The sequence below is a fragment of the Trachypithecus francoisi genome, unplaced genomic scaffold, assembly GCF_009764315.1.
Source record: "Trachypithecus francoisi isolate TF-2019V2 unplaced genomic scaffold, Tfra_2.0 Lachesis_group21, whole genome shotgun sequence".
Taxonomy (NCBI): domain Eukaryota; kingdom Metazoa; phylum Chordata; class Mammalia; order Primates; family Cercopithecidae; genus Trachypithecus; species Trachypithecus francoisi.
In genome coordinates, this window is record NW_022681467.1 from 33,722,719 (window position 1) to 33,749,529 (window position 26,811).

At 42.3% G+C, this 26,811-nt stretch overlaps 1 protein-coding gene across 1 annotated transcript in view; it reads left to right on the forward strand.

Moving 5' to 3' along the window:
• Nucleotides 1-20,124, forward strand: part of RPRD1B (regulation of nuclear pre-mRNA domain containing 1B) — a 60,544-nt gene extending 40,420 nt beyond the window's left edge. Inside the window, exon 7 of the mRNA XM_033186390.1 lies at nt 17,493-20,124. Coding sequence (XP_033042281.1) covers nt 17,493-17,642 — 150 coding nt within the window. The 3' untranslated portion in view covers nt 17,643-20,124. The remainder of the gene's footprint in view (nt 1-17,492) is intronic.
• The last annotated feature ends 6,687 nt before the right edge of the window (nt 20,125-26,811 follow it).

Consider the following 26,811-nt stretch of genomic DNA (forward strand, 5'->3'; position numbering starts at 1 on the left):
AGACGACTTAAATGTTCAGGTTTATCTCATTGTGGTTTTGATTTGCATTTTGCTAATTACTAAGGATACTGATCATCTTTCAGTATGCTTGTCAGCTGTTTATGTATTTTTGGAGAAATGTGTATTCAATTCCTTTGCCCATTTTCAAATTAGGTTGTTTGCTTTTTTTGAGTTGTAAGAGTTCTTTATTCTGGATAATATACCTTGATCACATATATGTATGTATATATTTTCTCCTATAAGTTGTCTTTTCACTTTCTAGATAATATCCTTTGATGTGCAAAAGTTTTTTATTTTTATGAGTTCCAATTCATCTATTTTCGTTCTTGTTGTTGCTCATGCTGTTGGTGTCACATCTAATAATCTGTTGACAATCCCAGGTCATGATAATTTTTTTCTGCATTTTCTTCTAGGAGTTTTATAATTTTATCTCTTAAATTTAGGTTCTTAATCTGTCTGTAGTTAGTTTTTGTGTGTGGTGTGATGTAGAGGGGGACCACCTTCATTCTTTTGCCTATAGATATCCATTTGTCCCAGCACCATTTGTTGAAAAGACTACTCTTTCCTCCACTTGAATGCCTGGTACCCTTGTCAAAAATCAATTGGCCATAGATGTATTGATTTATTTCTGGATTCTCAATTCTCTTCCATTAATGTATATGTCTATCCTATGCTGATCCCACACTATCTCCATCACTGTAGTTTTGTAGTAAATTTTAAAATCAGGAAGTACGAGTTCTCAGAGTCCTTTTTCAGTATTGTTTTGGCTATTTAGGATCGCTTGCAATTCCCTGTGAATTTAACGATCACCTTTTCCATTTCTGCAAAAAGGGTAATTGAAGTTTTACTAGGGAATGCATTGAGTCTGCAGGTCACTTTGGGCAGTATTACCATTTTAGCAGTGTCTCAACTCATGAATAGGGGATGTCTTCACATTTATTTAAGTCTTTAATTTCTGCTGCAGAATTTTAAAAAGCACTCTTGGAGAGTGTCATTTACTGATGCATTGGATATTATAAAGGCCCTGTCTAGGTATCAGGACCACAGATGGGGGGCAGTGGTATCACCTTTCAATAGTGTTAACCCCCACCTCTAGAAGATACGAGTATTTTGTGTATGGACTCAACAAAGTCACCAGGGCACAGTCACAACAGCAGCTTTACAAAGTAAAGTGACACATAGAGACCTGGATATCTAGATGAAGTGATTAGCAGCATTATTGAGCTGGACGGAACCTTAGAGATCGTATAATCAGACTTCTGAATTGGTGAAGAAACAGAGAGAGAGTTAGCTGCAGACCAGGATAGAGTCCAAGGCAGACATCTGGTAACTTCATCAGATTTGTACTTTTGTTTTTGATTTCAGAATTTTGATTCTGCAACATCAACAGCAGGAAGACATCTTACACAGAATAGTAGCCAAAGTTTAATCATTTAAACAATTTCCAAGATTCTTGTTGTAGAGAAATGACATTTTATATGGGGTCATAAAGTGAAAACATTCTAAGTGTGAAGGAACCTACTCTGCCACCAAGGTTCTAAGTACCTCCCTTGCTGTACCCATGCTCATGCTCTTGCTCTGATAGGAGGGGAGAAATTGGCTCATGAACTTAAAACTGCTGCTGTTTCTCCTCACTTGGCACCTCCCCCTTGGCTATAATGACTACTCAGGAGTAGAGCCTCTAACTTCAGGCAACACAGCTGGGAAGGGGGAAATGGTTCAGACTCCAACATTGCCTTATGACTCTTCATATTTCTGTTTGATTGTGGTTATAACAACTTGAGAAATTCTTTGGCTACAGTTGAGTGGGTGCTAAACCAAAACGATGGCAGATTGTTGTTTTTGGCAGCACCTCCCCGCAGGGTGCAGATGGTTAGAAGCTTTTGTTTCAATATTAGGCCAGGCAGTAGGGGAAATAGCTCCTTTTTTGTGAACTTTGGAGTAAATTCATCTTCCCTGTGATGATCAAAGCCAGTAACTCAGTGTCCTGTTACGGTAAGGACAGATGGGAGCAGGTGATCTAATCGTCATTTTAGGTAAGAGCCCTTGGGTTTATATGAGCAATTCAGGGTCACAGAGGAAGCCAGTGAGGACCAGGATCTTCTGACTCCTAACTACAGTGATCATCCACTGTGTTCCCCTGGGATCTGAGAGGCCCTGTCTAGTGCTGGCCCCCTCCTGTCAGTCCTCTAAACTCACTGCCCTTCCATAGTATTCAGCTCTGTCCTCTCTAGGCTGGCAGCTCTGTCAGCACCCAGGTTGTTAAAATAGTTGTTGAAACAGGTCAGTCTGCCGCCAAGTGATTACGGGGCCTTGCACTCAGTCCCTTCCCACGAAGCGGGCCGTAGTGTGCTCACTGCTTTCCCTTGCCTTTTCATCCCCTACTTTGATATGGGAGCCTTTTTTTTCAGATGATGCGTGGGCTTCTGTGAGCGATTTGGAGTTCCTTGGATTTCTTTTATTCATTTTAGTCTGCTGACCCTATTGCTCAGGCCCAATTTACAGCTGGAGCTTTTATCTCTTGGGGGGGTGTGTGTTTCTTTATTACAGCGTGAAACCTATGATTTTTTCACCCCAGGAAAGTAATGCTGCATTATAATGTACTTCACATACTTAGTGACCTAAGAACATGATTTGCTAACATTTGAGACTTTGAGACTTTACCTTGAAAAAGTGACACGGTTTTAAAGCTTTCCCAGCAAGAATTCATGCTTTTAGCCATAGTACCATTTTCATATTTGTAGCCCAACTTTTGTAGGCAGTATAACCCCTGCTTGATGGAACAGCGCCACTGAGTTTCAGCTGGTGTATGTAGCACTTATTTTTCGTATTTATGAAATGCTTATAGATATGAAGTTAAAACAGCACCTGGGGCTCTTATTACTCCTGCCTGCCAGAACATTCACTTGCATTCAACTAGTACTCAGGGTTTTTTTTTTTTTTTTTTTTTTAACTGTAAAAATAATACATCAGAGGAAACTTAGCAAATAAGTATAAAGAATAAAATTAGTCTCATTACCCAGAGATAACTATTTTTAATTTTTGCATATTTCCTTTTCCTCTTAGTTTAAAATTAAACTGAATGATAACGTGCAGATAGTTTTCTGTCATGCTTTTTTCTTAACATGATTATTTTCCCTTGTAAATAAAAACTTTGTAAACATTATAAATGATTGCTTGAATACCTGTGGTTGGATAGTCAATGATTATTTGTATTAGCCCTTGTATGTTTCTCTCTCTGTCTCTTAGCTTTAGGCTAACTTTCAGTATTTGGATTATTTTCTTCCTGTAGATGTCTAGAAGTGGTTCTATGTATATGTGCAGATGTCTGCTTGTCTTTTAAGTATACTGAAGGTCATATACATTTCACGGTCTCTGCCACCAGAATGCGTTCCTGCTGTAGGAGTTCCTGTCTTTTCCAAAGCAACTTAACCAATCTAGGACTTCATTGAGCTTATTTTGTATAAACCTGTATACAAGTTAAGGATTAGTCTTTTGTTTTATGAAGGAGTAAACATGGAATAGTTTAATTAGACTAATAGAGCTCTCTTCTGGCTTTTAAATGATCTTGTTTACATTTGAGACAGCTGTGTGAAAATAGCACAGACTTCTAAAACATTGACTTAAGTGAGCATAATTTTGGGAGCAAGTTTCAGATTGCAGAAATTTGAGCTGCCTATTTGACCTAGTGGACGCATGTTATTTTGAGCAACATTCTATTTTAGTCTTTGTAAGTGTTCCTACTACTGTTAAGATGGGCTTTCTACTGCCACTTAAAATTGGGATTTTGAAGAAAGTTAAAATTGGATTGTGGCATACTTTGCAATCTTGGAAGTGAATCTCTGACTTTTTCTGTGTCTAAAATGTTAGACTTGAAATAGATCAGAAAGAGTCATTTTCTGAGATCAGACAAAGTATTCTGGTTATAATCAGGAGTCAAGTGAAGCCTTTGCAGATGAAAACCATGAGCCCCAGAGATATGGCATGCTTTATGTGAAGAGGATGGTACTAGCCAGCTGTCATGATGGCTGTGCAAGCCTTCTTATTTGTTTTTTTCCTTATTCAGGTCCTTTATCTTTAAACATCTGTAGGAAGAAGTATGGTCAGCTCTCTTTGCTTAATTCAGCCAGTAGCTACTTTGAGAATTCCAAGCACAATAACTTAGCAAACTTCAACCCAACGAAAATTTACCAGCAGCCTTTCTGAGAATTCTTGGGGTTAGGACAGTAATTATGAATGGACACATCCCACTTTTACTCATGATGTTCTTTTCCCAGTCCTTTCCTTTTGCTCACAGTATGTCTGTTCTGCGGGGCACAGACTCAGTAGGAAGTGTTCCCTTTAAGATACCATTACTCCAATTATGGTATAGTGATGATGATCTGCTTTGCATATTCCAGGTTCTTTCTGGCTTTTTCTGTTGAAGCCGGTTGTACTCCCAGCCTTTTTTCTTTGATGTGGCTTTCATTGATAAAGTAACAATTTACCTTCCTGGGACAACAGATTCCAACACCTTAACTAATCTGAAGTTGTTAGCTTCTGCCTTCCCTTGTCACTTTAGGGCCAATTTATTTTCCTGTCCCATGAGAAGTCTCCAGTAAACGAGCCGAAGGTCCTCAGCATGTAGCATGCTTTGTCTCTCCAGTGTTTAAAAGAAATCATCACATTCACATGAGCATACCTTCTGCACCACCCTCCCTTTATAACTGCCACCATGTCCACTTCCCTTGCTGCCTCTGCTTCTCAGCCTGTTGCAGCTTGGCATGCGTGTCTACATTCCACCCAAGTGGCTGTCTTCAGAATTTCCCTCTCTTCCCCCCCCCCCCCCCCCCCGTTGGTCTAATCTCAAAACCCAAAAAGTACTTCTTAGTCTCTGCCTCTTGGCTCCCTTTCTCTTTTTGGCCCTCTCTGCAGTATTTAATACTACTGTATTACAATGTGTTGGCCTTTTCTGGTTTCTGTGTACCACCCTCTGCTGGTTCTTCTGCTTTTTCATCTTTCAATAAGCTTTTCTCCATGTCTATATTGTAAATGTTGCCATTCCTTTAGCCTTTTCTCATTCTGGACCTTTTTTTTTCTTTTTTTTTGAGATGGAGTCTTGCTTTTTTTGAGATGGAGTCTGTTGCCCAGACTGGAGTGTAGTGGCGCGATCTCGGCTCACTGCAACCTCCACCTTCTGAGTTCAACCAGTTCTCCTGCCTTGGCCTCCTGAGTAGCTGGGATTATGGGTGCACGCTACCACCCCCGGCTAATTTTTGTATTTTTAGTAGAGACAGGGTTTCACCATGTTGACCAGACTAGTCTTGAACTCCTGACTGAGGAAATACTGTTTGACGTGAGATACAAATGGTGAATAGGAATTAACTAGGTAAGGATAACTGATGGAAAGTAAACAAGGGGAAGTGTGTCCTGGGCAGAGAGTGGCAACAGCATATGTAAAGCCTGAGATCAAAGGCCGAGTGAAGACAAAATGCCATGGGACACAGCAAGAGATGTGGCTGTGGAGGTCAGCAGGGGCCAAGTCATGGGACCCAGGAAGGGGCCAGGCCACCAGCTGGGCCCATAGTCTTTTTTTTGTTTTTTTTGAGACAGCCTGCACTCTGTCGCCCAGGCTGAAGTGCAGTGGCGCGATCAAGGCTCATTGCAGCCTTGGCCTCCTGGGCTCAAGTGATCCTCCTGCCTCAGCCTCCCCAGTAGCTGGGCATGAACCACCATGCCCAGCTAATTTTTAAATTTTTGATAGAGACAGGGTTTTGCCATGTCACTCGGGATGGTCTCAAACTCCTGAACTCAAGCAATCTGCCTGCCTCAGCCTCCCAAAGTGCTGGGATTACAGGCGTGAGCGACTGCACCTGGCCACTGGGCCCATATTCCAAGAACTAGGAATAATGAGAAACTATTTAAATGTTTAAACAGGGGAATGACATGCTCAGAGCTGCATTTTGAACACATCACAGGGCTGCCATGTGAAGAATGGATTATAGGGCGTAAGAGCAGATGTAGATGATCAGTAATGAGGCTACTGCAAGAATCCAGGGGAGAGACGATGGCACAGTGGACTAAGGTGATGGAATTGGAGACAAAGACGCAGAGAAGGGAGGCAGATTCACGAAAAATTGAGAGGGAGCAAAAACCACACTGGCATGGCGCCTGCTCAGCTATGGAAGATGGTGGTGGGAGGTCAACCTGGCAGAGGCATAGCAGAGGAACTGAAGGAGAGGCTGTGACAGGGAGGCCAAAGCAACAGATCTGAGCACTGAAAAAATCAGGATAAACACTAGATGAGGCCTAGTGTCTGATTTTGATGGATGGCACTGCCACTCTCCAAGCCAAGGAAAGAGAAGGAAAGGAGAGGTGACCAAGTTTAAAAATTCTGTGATTTTTTTTTTTTTCCAGTATTCCAGGTAGACCTTTAAGGAAAAAGAGGTGCCCTTGGTCAAAGACCCTTTGCTTTTCTCAAGGCAGCTTCTAGTAAATATGCTAAATTTTTAAGGATATAGTCAAATGGTTTCTGGGAGAAAGGATCTTGCATCCCATTAATTCTTTTTCTTCAACTTTGCATGTCTTTTCTTATTATAAATCAGGAAGATTAAGTATTGCTCATAAAATAATAGAATATGGGAGGGGTGAGAATTCCAAGCACAATAACTTAGCAAACTTCAACCCAACGAAAATTTACCAGCAGCCTTTCTGAGAATTCTTGGGGTTGGGACAGTAATTATGAATGGACACATCCCACTTTTACTCATGACGTTCTTTTCCCAGTCCTTTCCTTTTGCTCACAGTATGTCTGTTCTGCGGGACACAGACTCAGTAGGAAGTGTTCCCTTTAAGATACCATTACCCCAATTATGGTATAGTGATGATGATCTGCTTTCTCCCATCAGATCTGTTGATTTAAATGGAACAGTTTAGCAAGTGCCTGTTCTCACCCAAGCTTCCCCCATGCCATAGGCATTGTTTTCATTCCCATCTCATATATAGGAGCCCAGTGAGTTTGTCACATGTTATATCCTAGGCACATGTAAGTGTAGGATACGCACTTGGATTTTCTCTTTTTTTTCTTTCCAACTTTTATTTATTTCGTTTATTCAAGGGGTACATGTTCAGGTTTGTTACATGGGTAAACTGTGTGTCACAGGTATTTGGTGTACAGATAATTTTGTCATCCAGGTAATTGGCGTTGTACCTGATAGGTAGTTTTTCAGTCCTCGCCCTCCTGCCATCCTCCACCCTCAAGTAGTCCCGGGTGTCTTATTTTTCCCTTCTTTGTGTTCATGTGTACTCAGTGTTTAGCTCCCAACTTGTAAGTGAGAACATGCGATATTTGGTTTGCTTCATCCATGTTGCTGCAGAGGACATGATCTCATTCTTTTTTATGGCTGCATAGTATTCCATAGTATATATGTACCACATTTTCTTTATCCAGTCTACTGTGGATGGGCATCTAGGTTGATTCCATGTCTTTGCTATTGTGAATAGTGCTGTGTTGGAACATAGGCATGCGTGTGTCTTTATGGTAGAATAATTTATATTCCCTTGGTTGTATACCCAGTATTGGGATTGCTGGGTTGAATGGTTGTTCTGTTTTAAGTTCTTTGAGAAATCTCCAGACTGCTTTCCACGGTAGCTGAAGTAATTTACATTCTCACTAGTCCTTTATAAGTGTTCCTTTTTCCTCACAACCTCCCCAGCATCTGTTATTTCTTGACTTTTTAATGGCCATTCTAATTGGTATGAGATGGTATCTCATTGTGGTTTTGATTTGCATTTATCTAATTATTAGTGATATTGAGCTTTTTAAATATGCTTGTTGGCTGCGTGTAGTCTTCTTTTGAAAAGTGTCAGTTCATGTCCTTTGCCTATTTTTAATGGAGTTTTTTGTTACTTCTTGACTTGTTTAAGTTCCTCATAGATTGTGAATATTAGGCCTTTGATGGTGGCATAGTTTGCAAATATTTTCTCCCATTCTGTAAGTTACCTTTTGCTCTGTTAATAGTTTCTTTTGCTGTGCAGAAGCTCTTTAGTTTAATTAGATTCTACTTGTCAATTTGTTTTTGTTGCAGTTACTTTGGGAGTCTGCCAGGGCCAATGTCCAGCATGGTATTTCCCAGACTAGGGTCTTTGTAGTTGGAGGTTTTACGTTAAGTCTTTAATCCACTTTGAGTTGGTTTTTATATATGGTAAAAGGAATGGGTCCAGTTTTAATCTTCTGCATATTCTGTATATGGATAGCCAGCTATCCCAGTACCATTTATTGAATAGGGAATACTTTCCCCATTGCTTGTTATCATCAGCTTTGTCAAAGATCAGATGCTTGTAGGTGTACAGCTTTGTTTCTTTTTTTTTTTTCTTTTTTCTTTTTGGAGACTTTAGTCTCGCTTTGTCCGCCGGGCTGGAGTGCAGTGGAGTGATCTCGGCTCGCTGCAACCTCTGCCTCCCAGGTTTGAGCAGTTCCCCTGCCTCAGCCTCCTGGGTAGCTGGGATTACAGGCAGACGTCACCACACCCGGCTTATTTTGTATTTTTAGTAGAGATGGGGTTTCTTCCGTGTTGACCAGGCTGGTCTCAAACTCCTGACCTCAGGTGCTCTGCCTGCCTCGGCCTCCCAAAGTGCTGGGATTACAGGCATGAGCCACTGTGCCCGGCTGGTGTACAGCTTTATTTCTGAGTTCTCTACCTTGTTCCATTTGTCTTTGAATCTGTTTTTGTACCATTTCCATGCTGTTTTAGTTACTGTAACCTTACAGTATAGTTTGAAGTTGGGTGATATGATGTCCTGGGCTTTGTTCTTTTTGCTTAGGATTGCTTTGGCTATTTGGGCTTTTTATTGGGTCAAGGTCAGATTTGGAATATTGTTTTCTCTTTGTTTTGTTTTTATTTTTGTTAGTAGATGCTGTACATGCAAGAATTTTTTTTTTTTCCCTAATTCTGCGAAGAATGTCATTGGTAGTTTGATAGGAATAGCATTGAATCTGTACATTGCTTTGGGTAGTATGGCCATTTTAACCATTTTTCTTATCCATGAGCATAGAATGTTTTTCAATTTGTTTATGTTGTCTCTGACTTCTTTGAGCAGTGTTTTGTAATTTCTTGTTGTAGAGATTTTACACCTCCCTGATTCGTTGTATTTTATTCTTTTTGTGGCTGTTGTGAATGAAATTGTGTTCTTGATTGGGCTGTCAGCTTGGACATTGTTGGTGTGTAGAAATGCTACTGGTTTTTGTATATTGATTTTGTATCCTGAAGCTTTGCTGACGTTATCAGAACTAGGAGCCTTTGGGTAGATATTATGGGGTTTTCTAGCTATGGAATCATAATATAGCCTGCAATGAGAGATAGTTTGACCTCCTCTCTTCCTATTTGAATGCCTTTTATTTTTTCTCTTGCTTGATTGCTCTGGCTAGGACTTCTAGTACTAGTTGAACGGAAGTGGCAAGAGTGGGCATCCTTGTCTTATTCTGGTTCTCAAGGGAAATGCTTCCAGCTTTTGCCTGTTGAGTATGGTGTTTGCTGTGAGTTTATCATAGATGGCTCTTATTATTTTGAGGTATGATCGTTCGAAGCCTGGTTTGTTGAGGGCTGTTAACGTGAAGGGATGTTGAATTGTATCGAAAGCCTTTTTTGCGTCTATTGAAATTTGAAGTGATGATGCAGTTTTTGTTTTTAGTTCTGTTTATGTGATGGATCACATTTGTTGATTTGCATATGCAGAACCAACCTTGATTCAAGGAATAAAGCCTACTTGATCATGGTGGATTAGCTTTTTGATGTGCTGATGGATTTGGTTTGCTAGTATTTCATTTATTTTTACATCTGTGTTCATCGGGGATATTGGCCTGAAGTTTTCTTTCTTCATTGTGTCTTTGCCAGGTTTTGGTATCAGAATGATGCTGGCTTCATAGAATGAGTTAGGGAGGACTCCCTCCTTGATTTTTTGGGAATACTTTTAGTAGTACTATTGGTACCAGCTCTTCTTTATATGTCTGGTGGATTTTGGCTGTGAATCCATCTGGTCCAGGGCCTTTCTTGGTTGGTAGGTTTTTAAATTACTGATTCAATTTTGGAACTCGTTATAGGTCTGTCCAGGGTTTCCATTTTTTTCCTGGTTCAATCTCGGGAGATTCTGTGTTTCTAGGAATTTATCCATGACTTCTAGGTTTTCTAGTTTGTGTGCGTAGAGGTTGAACTTGTGTTTTCTGACTTCTGCCACAGCCATCTCCCTCCAGAAGAAAAGATGTGACATACTCCCAGTCATTTGGAGGTGCTAGGAAACATAACCGTCTTGTTTTTTTGCTAGTGGAAAGGAATTGAGTTTTGTTGTTGTTGTTGCTTCTAGAGAGAGCTGTATTCCAATGTAGTACAGTAACCTACAGACTGTCTTACCCTGGGCAGACCTGCCAGCACTTAACATTACAATAAACATTGCTTAAAAGAATTTTATGTGATACAACCAAATATACAAGTACAAAAAAAAAGTTGTGTGGTTGTCTTTTTCCTTTCTACCCTTTGTTTCTCAGCTGTCCTTCAGGAATGCTTGACTCTACCAGTATTTGGCTTAAAATGAGAAACCTTTGTCTATACCTTTGATGTTTGTCTGCACAAAAATCAATAACCTGGCTTTCCATTAAAATAGTCCTTAAAGAAGCTAGTTTGTGAAGTCTTTGTTACTTGTGTAAAGCATATATTTTTGATCGTTTACTTTTAAAAGAACTAAATCGTTTCTCTTATACTTTAGTATTTTGGTTTTACTGGTTTTATGTAATGAGGGACCCCATTCCATAAATGTAAGGATTTGTGAAGGATCTAGATCCATTTATTAATCCGTATCTTTTTGAAGCATTTTATGAGCATCTGTTAAATTGAAAATATTGAGCTTTATGATTATATTAAGGCTTGAAAATTGTCCAGTCCTAAAATGTATTTTCCTTTTTTAGTTTTTTTTTTTTAATTAGTGTAGACACTGACTTTTCATTCTCCCCTTGCTGCTGTATGTCCCGTGTGATTGGGGTTTTGTGGGGGCAGTAGAAGTTCCCTTATCACCTTTTGTGTGGAGGAGCCTCTGGGGAGAAAGCAGCGCCCTGAAAATGCTTTCTGGTACAATTTCAGGTTTAAGAAGCTTGCTCCCATTTGGCTTTTCCTGTGGATGGCTGGACTGCTCCAAGAACATTCCTCCAGTTATAGCCATTTTGTCATTTTTCCTTTTGGGAAATACTTTGTGTATACCTTTATTATGGGTTTTGATGGTGGAGCTGGGAGGCCCCAAGTTTTGGGATTGGAGCCACAGTTTCTTCTCTTCCTTGTATCTTCCCCAGTGTCTTACTCAGCAGCTCCTGCTATGCTGTGACACCCTAGAATGTATCATTTCGAAATGTCACAGCTGCCACTAGGTCATATGGGAACGTGGAGCTGGCTCGGGGAGAGGTGCAGGTCAGTGGTGGTTTTTTGTTCCCGCACTGGATCTTTGAAGAAAATGTAAAAGCGGCACTCTTATTTTCAATCCAAATATTCATATATTGTGTTTTCCAAAAGCATAATGAGGGATTGAAATTGTGGTTTAAGAGGCTGTGCTTTTCAAGTGTAGGTCTTGTGGCCTTAGTAGCAAGAGGTAAGCCTCCTGGCAGGATGAGGGGGCTTGGCAGGTGTGTTAAATATTGGTGGGGTGTGGGTCAGCTTCCCTCTCTCAACCTCCGTACTATGAAATAGTCCTTTGACTTAAATTCAGTGTAGTAGGTCACCTTTAAAACTGGGGCCTTTGTAAACTGTTTCAATAACCCTTTATGACTCTTAATTGGGGTAGCCAAGCAGTGGGTAATTTTGATATACCATATGTCCTGTAGCACAACGGGGCAAGATGATGAAGATTTCCAGGAGTCCTCTACTGGAAATCTTGTCTTACCAAGTCGAGCCCCTGCCCATGGCGTTATTTCTTACATATTTTTTTCTTATATAAGTACTTCTTAGCAAGAAAGAATATAGGTTTAACAATGTTTACATTTTGATCATTGTTTCTTACACGTGTTGCCAGAGGAAACGCTTATAGTTTTGCTTTTGAAAATGAAATTCCTGTGGAAAGGTCATTACAATGCCAGCCCCTGTCATTTCTAGCCCTCTTATCCCCAAGCTCATCTGCAGTGTGTCAGGTCTGGCTTCTCTAACCAAAAAAGGCAAAGAATGTGTAAGCCCTGCTCCCTTCAGCAGATTGTCTGGGTGCTCCATGATGGGTGGAGTTCATGGTGTCAGCTGGATCCACAGGAAGCAGGGAAATGTTATAGACACATTTTCTCCTGCAAGTTTAGAGAGTCTGCGCAGCAAGATTCCAAAGCTTTGCCAGGAGCATAAATCCTAGGCTTTATCTCAGAACTACACACTGGGCCTTACCCTCTGCATTGTAAACATTTGTTGACAGTCAGATAAACTCAGGCAGTTTCTCGAAGGTTCCTGCCACCTCCTCCACCTCCCTTTCTTGAGAATCCAGACACAGGTTTGCTGCAGCAAGTCAGATATGATTCTTCCCTATTCAGGGCCCCCCACCACCCCACGGCTCTTCTGGGCTGGAGCAGGGTTGCCGCAGTAGATACTTGCCGCTGAATGGAAGGCCCACCTCAGTCCCCTACCTCTCAGTATAAATAATGCATGCACTGGAGAGGAATAGCAACCAGACTGCTTGGGCTTGCCTTGTCTTCTCTTGCATAAGATTGGTCGTGGAGGAAAGGCACCCTCTGAAACTGAGAGTACTGGAGAAAGCCTTGTGCACTGTGGTTGAGAAGAGTGCGCTGGTGGGGAGAGGAGACTGATGGGCAAGAACGCTACAGTAGGATCATCCTGCAGCTGTGAATGGCACAGGACTGGAGCTCTTGAATTCCAGTTCTAGGCAAGGAGCGTGGGTGTTGGATGAAAGGCTTAGTCCTGTGTTACATACAAGAATAAAGTATCTGAAACAAGAAGCATGTGACCACCTGGGCACATCATTTTTCTACCTGAGCGGTACTTGGTGTACTAAAAAGATTATGGGATGCAGCACACTTAGACGAGGTGAAGAGTCTGAGTGGGTTTCATCACGTTGGAGTTGGTTTTTGTGGGATGTGGAAAAGAGGCCTGGATTTCTTCTGAGAGCAGGAGTAGCTGAGGAGCCCTCTGGCAGCAGAGCTCGTGAACTGCACTTGTGTGAGAAGGCAAGCTGGTAAGTTGAGACACGAGATTCTTGGATTTTCCTGAGACCTTTCTCCTTCATCTCTCCAGACCTGAAAAGGCAGCTAGTAAGGATCTGCAAGACCCAACTGAGAAAGCTTAAGAACCGGAGAATTCAGAGGCAGGTGAAGGCTGGAGTTGTATTTGGGGGAGTTTTGTTTGGAATCACTCCTTTGGCTCACTGCAGTCTCCGCCTCCCGGACTCAAGCAATCTTCCCACCTTGGCCTCCTGAGTAGCTGGAACTTATAGGCGGGTGCCACCACGCTTGGCTAATTTAGCATTTTTTGTAGAGATGGGATTTTGCAATGTTACCCAGACAGGTCTTGGACTCCTGGGCACAAGTGATCCACCTGCCTCAGCCTCCCAAAGTGTTGGGATTACAGGCGTGAACCACCTTGTCTAGCCCGGAGTCACTGTTAATTTCTTTTGTTGGTCCATGGCAAGGTTTGCAGGTGACTTTGTTTGGAAAGCCTGAATCTGTTTTTAAAAGCAGGGGTAGGGAGTGGGAAATCACAGTGCTACTACTTGAGTCTGTTTAGTGGACTATAAAAATTACTATAGCCTTAGTTTAACCTAATGAGAGCTTGCCATGAATTTTAGCCTGCTTGCCTCTCTTCAGGATATTAATCTGGGTCATTTGACTGTCCCAGTTAAACAGGTACATGTTTTAACAGTTTTAAAGGCAATTGCTACCTGTATTTGGTTATTCCGAGTATATACCCAGTTGTCCTTGCCGATACACTTAAACCTCTTAGCCTACAGATCTTTTCTTTTTACCAGTCTCAGTGTTTTGTGTTTTTTATTTTTTTGTGGAGAAAGGGTCTCACTGTATTTCCCAGGCTGGTCTCGAACTCCTGGCCTCAAGCAGTCCTTCTGCCTCAGCCTCTAAAAGCACTGGGATTAAAGGCATGAGCCACCGTGCCCAGGCCAGCCTTAATGTTTATTAATCCTTTTCAGTGACAGTCTCACTCTCACTCTTGCTTTTCTCTAGTGATTCCTTCCTCCTACGCCTGCTCTTACGATAGGCGTCCCTGCGAGAAGAGTCACCCAGTGGCATGTAGAGCTCTGGGCAGGATCTGTCCACTTCCAGAGCGGCCTGAAGACTGGAACACATTTCTTTTTAGTTAAATGAGTTTCTTCGGTAATGTCCAGAATATAATATCAGCCTAAGCATGAGGGAATCCCCTGTACCCCACCCTATACCCCCTTCCAAACAGAAAAGTTTTTTTGTTTTTTTTTTTTGAGTCAGAGTCTCGTTCTGTCGCCCAGGCTGGAGTGCAGTGGCCGGATCTGGGCTCACTGCAAGCTCCACCTCCCGGGTTTACGCCATTCTCCTGCCTCAGCCTCCCAAGTAGCTGGACTACAGGCGCCCACCACCTCGCCCGGCTAATTTTTTGTATTTTTTAGTAGAGACGGGGTTTCACGGTGTTAGCCAGGATGATCTTGATCTCCTGACCTTGTGATCCGCCCGCCTCGGCCTCCCAAAGTGCTGGGATTACAGGCTTGAGCCACCACGACCGGCCGGGTTGTTTTGTTTTTTGTTTTTTTTTTTTGACACGGAGTCTCACTGTTGCCCAGGCTGGAGTGCAGTGGCGCAATCTCAGCTCACTGCAACCTCTGCCTCCCAGGTTCAAGCAATTTCTCCTGCCTCAGCCTCCTGAGTAGCTGGGATTAACAGGCACCCGCCACCCCACCCAGCTAACTTTTGTAGTTTTTAGTAGAGACGGAGTTTCGCCATATTGGCCAAGCTGGTCTTGAACTCCTGACCTCAGGGGATCTTGCCCGCCTCGGCCTCCCAAAGTGTTGGGATTACAGGTGTGAGCCACCGCGTCTGGCCACAACTGGGGTTTTTAAGAAATTCCCTAGGAGAGAGTTAGTTGAACTTAAGGTGGTGTCTAATTAGATCAAAGTGCCTTCCATTTTAGCTTCAGTGAACTTGGCAGGTTGGTCTGAGGATAACTCAAGAGTAAGGAGTCTTGGATTCTGATCCCAGCTCAGCTTCTAGAGACTCGGTGGTTTTCAAACTGTTCTTGAGGGACTCCTTCAACTGAAGGGCTCCCTAGTTGCCAAGAGTGGTTGGCTCTGAGTCGAGGTGGCTTTGATTTGTCAGCTTGGGTCAGAGAATTCAGGTGGGGGCAGGAAGTCCCTGTTGTGTAGTTGTTTTGCCGTTTTACCCTTTTTGTACCTTCAATTCAGGAGAAGTTTATTAGATGAATCCATGTCCAGAAATAGAGAATTAGTCGCCTTCATCCTATATATTAATTTCCCTTGAAGTATACACAGCCAAAGAAGAAAAGTACTTGTGGGAGAAAGGGGGTTCAGATCCTCAAATCTGAAAATAGTTTTCAACTTCAAGAGCGTGAAAGGTGACTGTTAACCGAAGTCTTAGTCTCAGGAGTTACTCATGTGGCATGCTTATACCTGATGTTATGTTTTAGATACGGCTCATTCATTTGGCACATGTGCTGGGTGCCTACTGTTTGCTGGACACTGCAGAGCCTGGTGGATGCTGGGGGAAGCAGATGAGTCTCGTCCTGGCCTCCAGGAACTTACTAGTTAAGTGTGGGAGTCATTGCTAATCATTTACATAAGTCATTGTTTAATTTTAGTTGTAGTAAGTTTACAAAGGAAAGAAATGGGCTGCTAGGAGAGCTCACTCTCTACCCTTTTCTGTTCCTTTGTGGACTGCCTGAGGAGCTCTCATTGTGAATGGGAGACCGATTGCCTACAGTAATGGGGAGAGGATATGCCTGCTTCCCTCCTCTCACTCCTTGCTTGGACTTTTATCTTTACAATTTGAACTAAGTATTCTTCATTTGACCTTTTTTTTGTCTCATTATTCTTCCCAGACATTCTTTAGCTTCTACTTTCTGCCTCTTCAGGTGTGCATCAGGGATCTGGTATCAAGGAATTTAGAAGCTGAAAAGAAGTATTATGGTTCAGTTCCCTCACTTTCAGATATGGAAAAAGGGAACACATCCACGGTCACACAGCAGGTTAGAGGTAGAACCAGGACTACGTCTAGGTCTCTGCCTCTCAGCCCAGTGCTTCTTGTTACATTCCTGCAGGAAGACTTTCTAAGTCAGCAAGGGCCCAGCCTCAGGGACCTATTGACCCTTGCAGAGACACCAAGAGGACAAAAAATAAGCCCAAGGGGGCCAACAGCCCCAGACTTCACATGGCCAGGTGTTGTTTTCTGTATATCTTGGCAGATGTATCAAGAGTACCTTTTTCTGGGAGCTGAGGAAAGCAAAAAAAAATGCCCCATTCCTATCATTAGGAGATTCATATTCTAGAGAAACAGAGAAGTCTCACATGTCTGGGGAGAGCATAGAGCAGCTTGCTAGGAGCTCAGGTACATACCGTGTGTGAGGGGAGCTCTGGAGCAGGAGGAGATGGGGAGTCGTTTCCTGGATGCAGAGCAAGGATTTTCCTAGAGAGGTGGAGTCCAGATAGTCTGAGGAGCAGAGGAGTGGAGGCCAGGCTTTCCTAGGGCTAGGAGAAGACAGAGACCCCCTCTAGGCTCACAGGGAATCCTGAAAAGATGGTCCACACAGAGAGTTAGGAGGTTGTGAGAAACACCTTGGCAGGGGCTGATTTTGCAAGACCTTGAGCTCTGCTCTGAAGGACCAGATCATGGAGCTAGTGGGTGCCGTGCCTCACTTTCTCAAGGGAGTGGTTTCATGAAAGCTGGGCTTTCGGGAGAGAAGTCTGATGGCATTTTAGGAGCCCTAGGGGTCAGGAGGCCTCACCAGGGATTTACTGCAGTGACTCAGTCGTGAAATGAGGAGGTGCTGGTCACAGGGAGTAGCAGTGGGATATTTTGAGCTTCTATAGTGTTTGTTTGCAAAACATGATAAATTTAGGTTAATCTCCAACCTTTGACATAGAAAGTATAACTTCACTGTGTTTTTTCTAGCCGTGTCTAGGTGGAGTCCACAAAGAAATTGTGAAGCTCAGGTGTCTGTATTTTATTGTATGAGGCATTTTGAAACTTGAGAACGGACAAAAAGAGAATGCAAATACCAAGTGTCACTTCTTTTTACTTCCAAATCTCAACCCTAAGTTGAATACCATTTAATTCACTGTTGCCAATATTGTACTCTACGTTCCTTTTTTGATAGAAAATTTTGCCTTTTGAGCATTTGAAGCCCTAGCTTTGTGATATAGCTGAACAGGGTGAGCAGGCTGGTTGGGACAAGGAAGAACACGAGGATGAGAGTAACTGCCCTGGCTCCAGCAGCACCCAGGCCCTCGGCACGCACAGACTTAACGGTATTGTCTTCTCTTTATCTCCTTAGGAATACAAGCAGAAGCTTGCGCGAGTAACCCAGGTCCGCAAGGAACTGAAATCCCATATTCAGAGCTTGCCAGACCTCTCACTGCTGCCCAACGTCACAGGGGGCTTAGCCCCCCTGCCCTCTGCTGGGGACCTGTTTTCAACTGACTAGGATGGGTGTCATGTCCCAGATTTCTGTTTGTACCAGCAGAAAGAAGAGGTCAAGTCACGGTTGGAAATAACCTTCTAGCCCCTGGTTCTATCCCTTCTTCCGCCCAGCCCCCCAGCCTCAAGAAAGAACCTCAGACTCTGATTCTCCTCTTCAGCCTCTCATCTGGAGCACAGTTCAGAACAGTGGCGACTGGAATCTGGTTTATATTCATATTTGCAAAGACTACAGACTTTTTCTCCCACTTCGTATTTTCATGCACCCCTGTTGGTTTTCCATTCTTAACTCTCTCCTTGTACCTAAGAAGTTATGAAGATCATGTGTACTTCTGGAGGCTTTCAAAAGAATCTTGTCCCTCATGACAGCATTTTGTCATGAAAGCAGCTTCTCCTTTCTGAGCTGGGCTTGTTCAGGTTCGGTGTGGGCTTCCACTGAGGCACTTGTCCTGGAGATGTTGGCTCTCCCAGCTACATCTGCCCCAAAAGGTTGGAGGCGTAGCTGTCGTAGCATTGCCATAAAGAGTTTGCCAAATCTCTGATCCTCCCTTTCCATTACTTCTGCTAGTGATGCACAAAGATTAGGTGCATTTATTTTGTAAACAGATTGGAGAATCTAGCAATAAGATTCAAAGCTAATCTGGAGCATAAGGCACAATTCAGAGACAGAGTAACAGGGAACACAAGCATGAATTAAAAGTAATTTATTTGCTTCAAGTTCCTAGATACAACCTTCCCACACTGCACTGCGCCACTGTCGGAGCACATTCTGAAAACCAGGATGCCTTGATCCCTGGTGGGTGCGAAGGCAGTTGTTAGGGGTGGCAGGCATTGGTGGGCTCCAAAAGATGAAGGCCCCACACACAGGTGTGCTGCATTTGGGCTCTGTGTGGGTGTTACTTGGACCCTTTCTTCTGGGAGTAGGGTACACACTAACGTTTAATCCACTGTCTGGGTGCATGTCCACAGTATGGTGACTAAACTCGAGCATCACTGTAAATAGGACACTGAGCAGGTCTGTCTGTCAGGTCACACCACTGCACAGGTCCTTGTCCCCACACGATGGGGAGTACTTGTATCAGATGTTATTGAATAGCTCGTCTTGGGCAGGGGAAGCGGGGAGTTGGGGATATTAATTGGGGGTTTTAATTCTATTATCATGTCAGCTGACATTATGACTATATAATGTAGTTAGAGACGATTTTTATCTTGCTTATAGTAAAGGTTCAGTCTGCCAATTGTAAATCATTCTAATTTGGCAGGCTTATTTTTGACATTGGAAAGGGCAAAAAGCGATTTGCCCCAGTAGTGTAATAGGAGTTATAGACCAGAGGCTGAAACCCAAACTATATAAAAAGGAATTCCGTGGAGGGGGCTTTGTAATCTCCATTAATTTGTGTTGCTGTCTCCAGGATCACCAAAAATTACATGTAATTATACATGTTAAACACATTGAAACATAATCTATGTTTATAAAGCGTAATGGGCTTCCCTTCCAGAAGCTCTCATGCTTGTCATGAAGTGAGAACAATGAAAAGTCGTAGCAGATACTCAGTTTAACTCTGTGTAGAACCTAGTAGTGTTTGAGCTGTTATTCCAATTTGAATTCAGACTGTGTATTGTTTGCTTATTGACACTGCCGTTGTTCTGTCACTGTTAAATTAATGAGTCTATAAGGTTTTTCTTCCAGAGGCCATAGGTGACATCACTAAAATTGCAAGATCAATTGTAATCTTTGCTGCTGCTGCACTCCCCAACCTCTCCCCCGCCCCCTGTGGTGTGCTGCTTTCTAGATGAGCGTGTTTTGGAGCAGGCCCATCTTGGACACTCTGTGCTTCCACCAAGGAAGTGAGATCTGACCAGCCACAATCCAGCTGAAAGAAGATCATCGATACTTGCTCTGATCAGCTAGATGAAAATGTAACAGAATGGATTTAGCCCACTGCTCTGTTTTATCCAACTGAGTCTGACCAGCAATTGGTGCATAATTATTACAGCAAAAGTAAGAAATGAAACTAGCAATTATGTAAATGAATGTGTTGGCCTCTTAATACCTGTTACTAGTGAACTTCCTGTGAGGAAGTTAGTTTTTTGTTTTGATGAAATGCTTTTGTTTTTTAAATCTTAATTCTGCTGTCCACATCCTCCCAAAGTGTGCTTACTTCATTTGTTTAATTTAAATGAACCTTCCTCCTTGTATGTATGAGGTGACTTGGTGGGTGGGGTGGGTGGTTTTTGTTTTTGTGTTTTTTCTTTCTTAGGGCATCTGTAGGCCTCAAAGGACCTTTCCTTTAGGTCATATTCCTCAGAAAGTCTTCAATCTTCCCTTGTTTTTGTTTGTTTGTTTTTCTTAAAGAATATTTTCAAAGCTTAAATTTGTATATTAATTTAGGACTATTTAGAAGTATAGGCTGTCATTGGCGGCAGCAGTATATTCTGAAATGTCTCATAGATATATATTTTTGAATAAAGATGGTGTTGTTGAACAACATTGTGTGATTTTTTTTAACCTACCCTGTTACTGAAAACAGTGCCTTTCTTTGTAAGCAGTGTGTGATTAGTAATCACCAATAGAGAATGTGCTGTCTGCACAGAATATTGTCCCTTGGGAGTTTTTGTGTCTGTTAGTGGCACGTAAATACTCAGCACTTACATAGTATTTTCTGGTTCTTTCCAGGGGCTTAATTAGCTTTAATTAGGCAATCCACACAGTACCCATGAGAGGTGTCGCCATAGTTTTACCCTCATTGTACAGAAGTGGGAACTGGTGGGGAGAGGTTCAATGACTCTTCCCCCGTACTTCACAGCCAATCTCTGACAGATTAAAACTTGGAAGTTCTTTGATTTTCGCGCCTTTGTTCACACCAGTAGGCCTCCTGAGAGCGATTTGATTTTGGCAGTGCAGGGAAAGCCACTCTGAACAGTAAAAAGACGAAAAATGAGATAATTGCGAACCCAAGTGGTGTGTCTCCTAAAAACAGTCATAGCTCTCCTTTGTCCTTTTCACTGGTACATGGAGTGAAAGCATATTGACTGTGTATTGCTGGTTAAAGCTCTCAAAATAACAAAAAATGGTTTGAATTAGGTCCTTTTGAAGCAAGCGATATGTCTGGAAGGATCATAAACCTGTCCACTGGGTAATGGCAGCATCTGCCAGAAGAAATGGATTTATCTGTTTGTCTTATGGTGCAAAAACCTTTGTAGTAGGTGTCATTCAAGACTACAACCCAAATAAGTCCAGTATTAGGAAAATTGAGACTGCATTACCCAAGTTCTGTCTTAAAATATGAAAGTTGGATGTTACATGTGAACCTCAAGAGACAAGATCTCCTTCTGTGTCCCCAGGTTTCATGGCCTAATTTCTTCACTTCTGGCTATAAATAGTAAGTCCATGATTCTTCTGGTTTAATTAGCACTTCAGGCTACAAAATGACTTTGAGGTCCTCAGAGCTGAAGACAGAGCTACCCGAGAGTCCATGAATCTGTCAAAATGCTTATCCTTTGTGATTAGTGCCATTAACTCTGTGACCTTCCTGGGCAAGGTATTTTCCTCTCCGTTTTCTTTTCTTTTCTTTTCTTTTCTTTTTGAGACAGGATCTAACTCTTGCCCATGGTGGTGCAACCTTAACTCACTGCAGCCTCAATCTGCTCGGCTCAAGCTATCCTCCTACCTCAGTCTCTCAAGTAGCTAGGATTACAGGCATCTATCACCACGCCTGGCCAATTGTTTTCTTTTCTTGACTTTTCTTTTTTAGAGATAAGGTCTCGCTATGTTGTCTAGGCTTGTCTCGAATTCTTGGGCTCAAGCAATCCTCCCGCCTTGACCTCCCTAAGTGCTGGGATTACAGGCATGAGCCACCACAGCCAGCCTCAGCTTTCTTACCTGTGAAACGTAGTATTGGACTAAATTATTTCTAGGCTTGCTGCGAGCCCTAAAAGCATAAGATTGTTGTGCTGCATAAGAAGCATACGGGACCGAAGCCTCTGAGAACTCTGGATGGCATATCCTGGGCACGCAGTACTATTTGTTAAAGAAATGAATAGTATCACCATTGTGCTGCGTATACATAGGAAACCCTGGAGACCATAGTCTGTAAAGATCAGGACACAGGAGACAGTGCCACGACCGGGAAGATGGGAGTAAACACAGTAGTTCACTGCACAAAATTTGTGTTTGGTTTATTTGGGATCTTTAAGAAAAAGCCATTTGCTAGCATGGTTTCCTCTTTTACTTTCTCCTGGAATAATTCATCTGGCTAAAGCTCATCTCTCACTGCTACCTCTGTAGGATTTTCCATTTAAAAATCATGCTTCCGCTCTGAGGCACAGATTCAATTAAGAATCCATTATTCTCCTGTACAGTAGGTTGGGATTCATACAGCTTTATGTAGTGTTGAAAGCCCAGTGTGTTCCATTTGTTTAGACTCTGAAATAGTTATTTTGCATTAAAAATTCATTTCCACCATTGGTTTGATAAATATGAAAATTAGCAGCAGGAACCCATTTATCTAGTATTTTTTGTGAATAAGAGGCAGCTGTGGTGAGTGATAACTCGTATCTTCTCATCTCCTCTCACTGTGACGACCTTGGGCAAGTCACTCAGCCCTTGGGGACCTCAGCTGCTGCTTACAGGAAATGAGTAGGGTTGATGACATAACCTCTGAAGTCCTTTCCAGATCTGAAGTCCTGTGACTAGGTTTTCAGAATATTTCTTCCCACTGAGAATCTTAAACTCAGTACCTGAATAATGTACTCCATAGATTTTAAAATACTGTCTATACAAATTCTTAGTTATGAAATAGATAAAGTAGTTATGAACATACTTGTTAATAACTGAAATGTTTGTAAAAAGGGCCTAGTGCTTTGCTACAAATTAGGGACTCAGTGGTGGCTGTTACTATGTTAAATAATGAATGCAGGTATTTATAAACACATGTAACAAGATTAAAATAGATGTTTGCTGGAAGGAGTAATAGAGACCACATGGCTAGACCATCTGCAGCTTTACAACAGAGCGGTCAAAAACCTGTCATTCTCAACACCCCCACCCACATTAAGGGTGTGAAGAGTCAGGAGTTAAGATAAAGGAAGAGGATTTGGGGTGAGAATTATTTGAAAAGAGCCATTGGCATGTTTGTCGTCTCCCTAGTGGGAGCAGTGGGTGCCACCTACACTTCATCTCAAGGCTAGGGAAAAGGGCCTCCGCGGAGCTTAGTATGTATCCCTGATCTGATGGATTAAACAGACCCCTGCCTGGAAAAGTCTAAAGGATGAGAAGCCAGTGCTGGCTAAGTTTGATGACGAAGCAAGGGAGAGTCTGGGTGCAGTCTCCACTCCTAGAGTTTGTCAGGGCAGAGCACGCATGTAGAACTGGCCTGCATCCTGGGGCGATGGAGCCTGGGCAAGAGGCTAGGGGTTTCAAGGAGACGAACTTCAGACTCGCAGTGCTGAGGAAGGAGTAGAGAGCAAAGAGCCAGGGAGAAAGCCTCACCCCAAGAGACCCCAGGTGATGGGACATGAGGGTGGGAGACTGGGGGAAGGGAGGAGAGGGACCACTCCAAGGAGCATCTGAGGAGCCTGTGGGGGAAGGAAGCTGTTAAACTTTTGCCCAGCAGCGCCCAGTCACCACCACCACACCTTAAGTAAGGACTGTCTCTTGCTACTTCTTCACTCCCACTGCTCTGTCCTTAAACAAGGGAGGCCTCGCTTCCTGGATGCTGGCCTCCCGCCCCCAGTACACCCAGAGGAGTCACCTTCACATGATAGGCTGTTTTGATTATAACGGGATTGCACATTTGCATCTCTGAAATGAGACTGTTTGCGTTTGCACTTTAAGTGTGACTACAGAAATTTTTTTAAAAATTACCAGAGAAGTTATGGAGGCCTGGGTTTTACTTTGAGAATTAGACGATACATGAGCACAACGAATTGGATTTCAAGGGACATTAGGAGACAAAGTTGCTTTGCGATTGCAGTTCCTAATCCTGCTTGTGTACCGTGCTGGTTACACACATATGATTCATTTTAAGACTTTAATTCTTGGTTCACCTTTCCATTTTTGTTAGTTAAAAAGTTCATTTCCACAACCTCAGTTTGTTTATTAAATTGTGAATTCATAATCCTATGTATACGTGAACATATTTTTCAAAACTGTGGTAAAATACATATAACAAATTTACTATTTTAGCTGGGCCCGATAACTCATGCCTGTAATCCCAGCACTTTGGGAGGCCAAGGAAGGTGGATCACCTGAGGTCAGGAGTTCAAGACCAGCCTGGCCAACATGGTGAAACCCTGTCTCTGATGAAAAAATACAAAACTTAGCCAGATGTGGTGGCGCGCGCCTATAATCCCAGCTACTCGGGAGGCTGAGGCAGGAGAATCACTTGAACCTGGGAGATGGAGGTTGCAGTGACCCAAGATTGTGCCACTGCACTCCAGCCTGGGTGACAAGAGTGGAACTCCGTCTCAAAAAAAAAAAAAATTACTATTTTAAAGTGTACAATTCAGTGGCATTTAGCACATCTGTGATGTTGTGCAGCCGTCACCCCGATCTAGTTCCAGAACATTCTCATCCCCCCAATAGGAAACCCTGTACACATTAAGCTTACTCCTATTATCCCCTACTCCCAGGGCCTGGCAACTACTAACCTGCTTTCTATCCCTATGAAATTGCCTATTTGGATATTTAATATAAATGGAATCACAGAATATATGACCTTTTGTGCCTGGCTGCTTTCATTTAGCATAATGTTTTTAAGCTTGGTTCATCTATGTTGTAGCATATATCAGAATTTCATTCCTTGTTACGGTTGAGTAATATTCTATTGTATGGATATGCCACGTTTTATTTATCCATTAGTTGGTGCACAATTGGGTTGTTTCTACATCTTCACAACAGCCAACCGGGCTGCTGAAAACATTCACTTACAAGTCTTGGGTTGAACACCTGTTTTCAGTTCTGTTGGGTATATACCTAAGAGTGCCATTGCTGGGTCACATGGTAATTCTATGTTTAGCTTACTGAGGAACCACCAAATGGTTTTCCAGAGCGACTGCACCATTTTCCATTTCCACCAATGATGTATGAGCCTTCCAGTTTCTCCACATCCTCACTGTGTTAGTCAGGGTTCTCTAGAAAAACATACATCAAGAAAGGGAAAAAATTATTTTAAGGAATTAGCTCACACAATTGTGGAGGTTTGGCAAATCCCAAATCTGTTGGGGTAGTCTGGCAGCTGGAGACCTAGGGAAGAGTTGCAGTTCAAAGGAAATCTGCTGGCAAAATTCCTTCTTGCTTAGGGGGAGGTCAGTCTTTGCTCTATTAAAGCCTTCAGCTAATTGGCCGAGGCCCACTCAGGTTAGGGAAGATAATTTGCTTTACTCTAGATCCAACAAGTTAAATGTTAATCTCATCCCAAAAACATCTTCACAGAAACATCCAGAATAACATTTGACCAAATGTCTGAGCTCCATGGCCCAGCCAAGTTGACAAGTAAAATTTAAAAACAAACAAAACAAACAAACAAAAAGACACTATTCTTGCCAAAACTTGTTATTTTTCATTTAAAAATTATAGCTGTATTAGTGTCTGAGGGCTCCATAAAAAAAAAAACCACCAACTGGGTAGTTTAAAACAACAGAAGTTTATTGTCTCATGGTTCTGGAAACTAGAAATCCAGAATCAAGGTATTTTCAGGGCCATGCTTCCCCTGAAGCCTCTAGAAGAGGATTTTTTTTTTTTTTTTTTTTTTTTTTGGCCTTCTTCAGTTCCTGGTAGCTCCAAGCATTTCTTGGCTTGTGGCAACATAACTATAACCTCTGCCGTGTCTCCCTAAATGGCCATCTTCCCTAGTTTCTGTGTCCAAATTTCCCTTCTTTTAAGGACACCAGTCATTGGATTAAGGCCTACCTTAATAACCTCATCTTGATTAAATCTGCGAAGACCCTATTTCCAAATAAGGTCACATTTACAGGTGCTGGGGGTTAGGACTCCAATATATTTTTTGCCAGGTTGTTGAGGGGGTGGACTGGGGGAGGGAAACACAATTGAAGCCGTAACAATAGCCATGCTAATAGACATGAAGTGGTGTGAAGTGGTTTTGATTTGCATTTTTCTAATGACATTGAGCATCTTGTCATGTGGGCCATAACAACATGGCCAAATGGCTTGTTGGCCATTTGTATATCTTCTTTGGAGAAATGTCTATTCAAGTCCTCTGCCCATTGTTAAGCTGAGTTACCTTTTCTGTTGTTGAGTTGTAAACATTCTTTAAATATTCTGGATACTAGACCCTTAATCAGATACATGATTTTCAAATATTTTCTCCCACTCTGTGTGTTGTCTTTTTACTCTCTTGATAGTGTCCTTTGATACACATAAGGTTTTAATTCTGATGAATTCCAATTTATTTTTTCTTTTGCCTGTTCTGGGGTCATATCTAAGTAAACACTGCCAAATCCAAGATCATGAAGATTTAGTCCTAGGTTTAGCTCCTACATTTAGGTCTTTGATCCATTATGAGTTAATTTGTATAATTCCACTACTCATCAGCATGGGAGTCCCGACCTGCTCCATTTCTGACCTGGGCTGGTTTACCCCTCCGTAGTCAACCTGATGGTCCCCCAGTCCCAAGAGTTTGCCATATTGAAGCCAAACTTATTGCAGGTATCAAAACAGCATAGCCCAGAATACCTGGGCTCAAGTGATCCTCCCACCTCAGCCTCCAGAGTAGGTGGGACTACAAGTATGCACCACCATGTCCAGCCAGACACAGTTTTCTTAGAAGTCTCTGCCAATCTTTAATAAAGTCATCATCTATTAGTTAAATGATGCACCACCATGTCCAGCCAAACACAGTTTTCTTAGAAGTCTCTGCCAATCTTTAATAAAGTCATCATCTATTAGTTAAATGATATTTTGAAGTACAAATCAATAATGAAAACAACTAAGTTAGAGACTTTCATTCCTACCTATGAAGGATTAAATTCTGTGGGAATTGCCCTCTACTATAAACAACTATAAAAGCAGACAAAATATATAAAACAAGTGTTTCAGGTATTGGACAATAGATTTACAGAACTGTAAATCCCTGAGAGAAGGAAAACAGATAGAAGGCTATGATTGCCTACCTTACTTATTCAGGGCACTTCCAGTGTCCAGCACAAAGATAGGG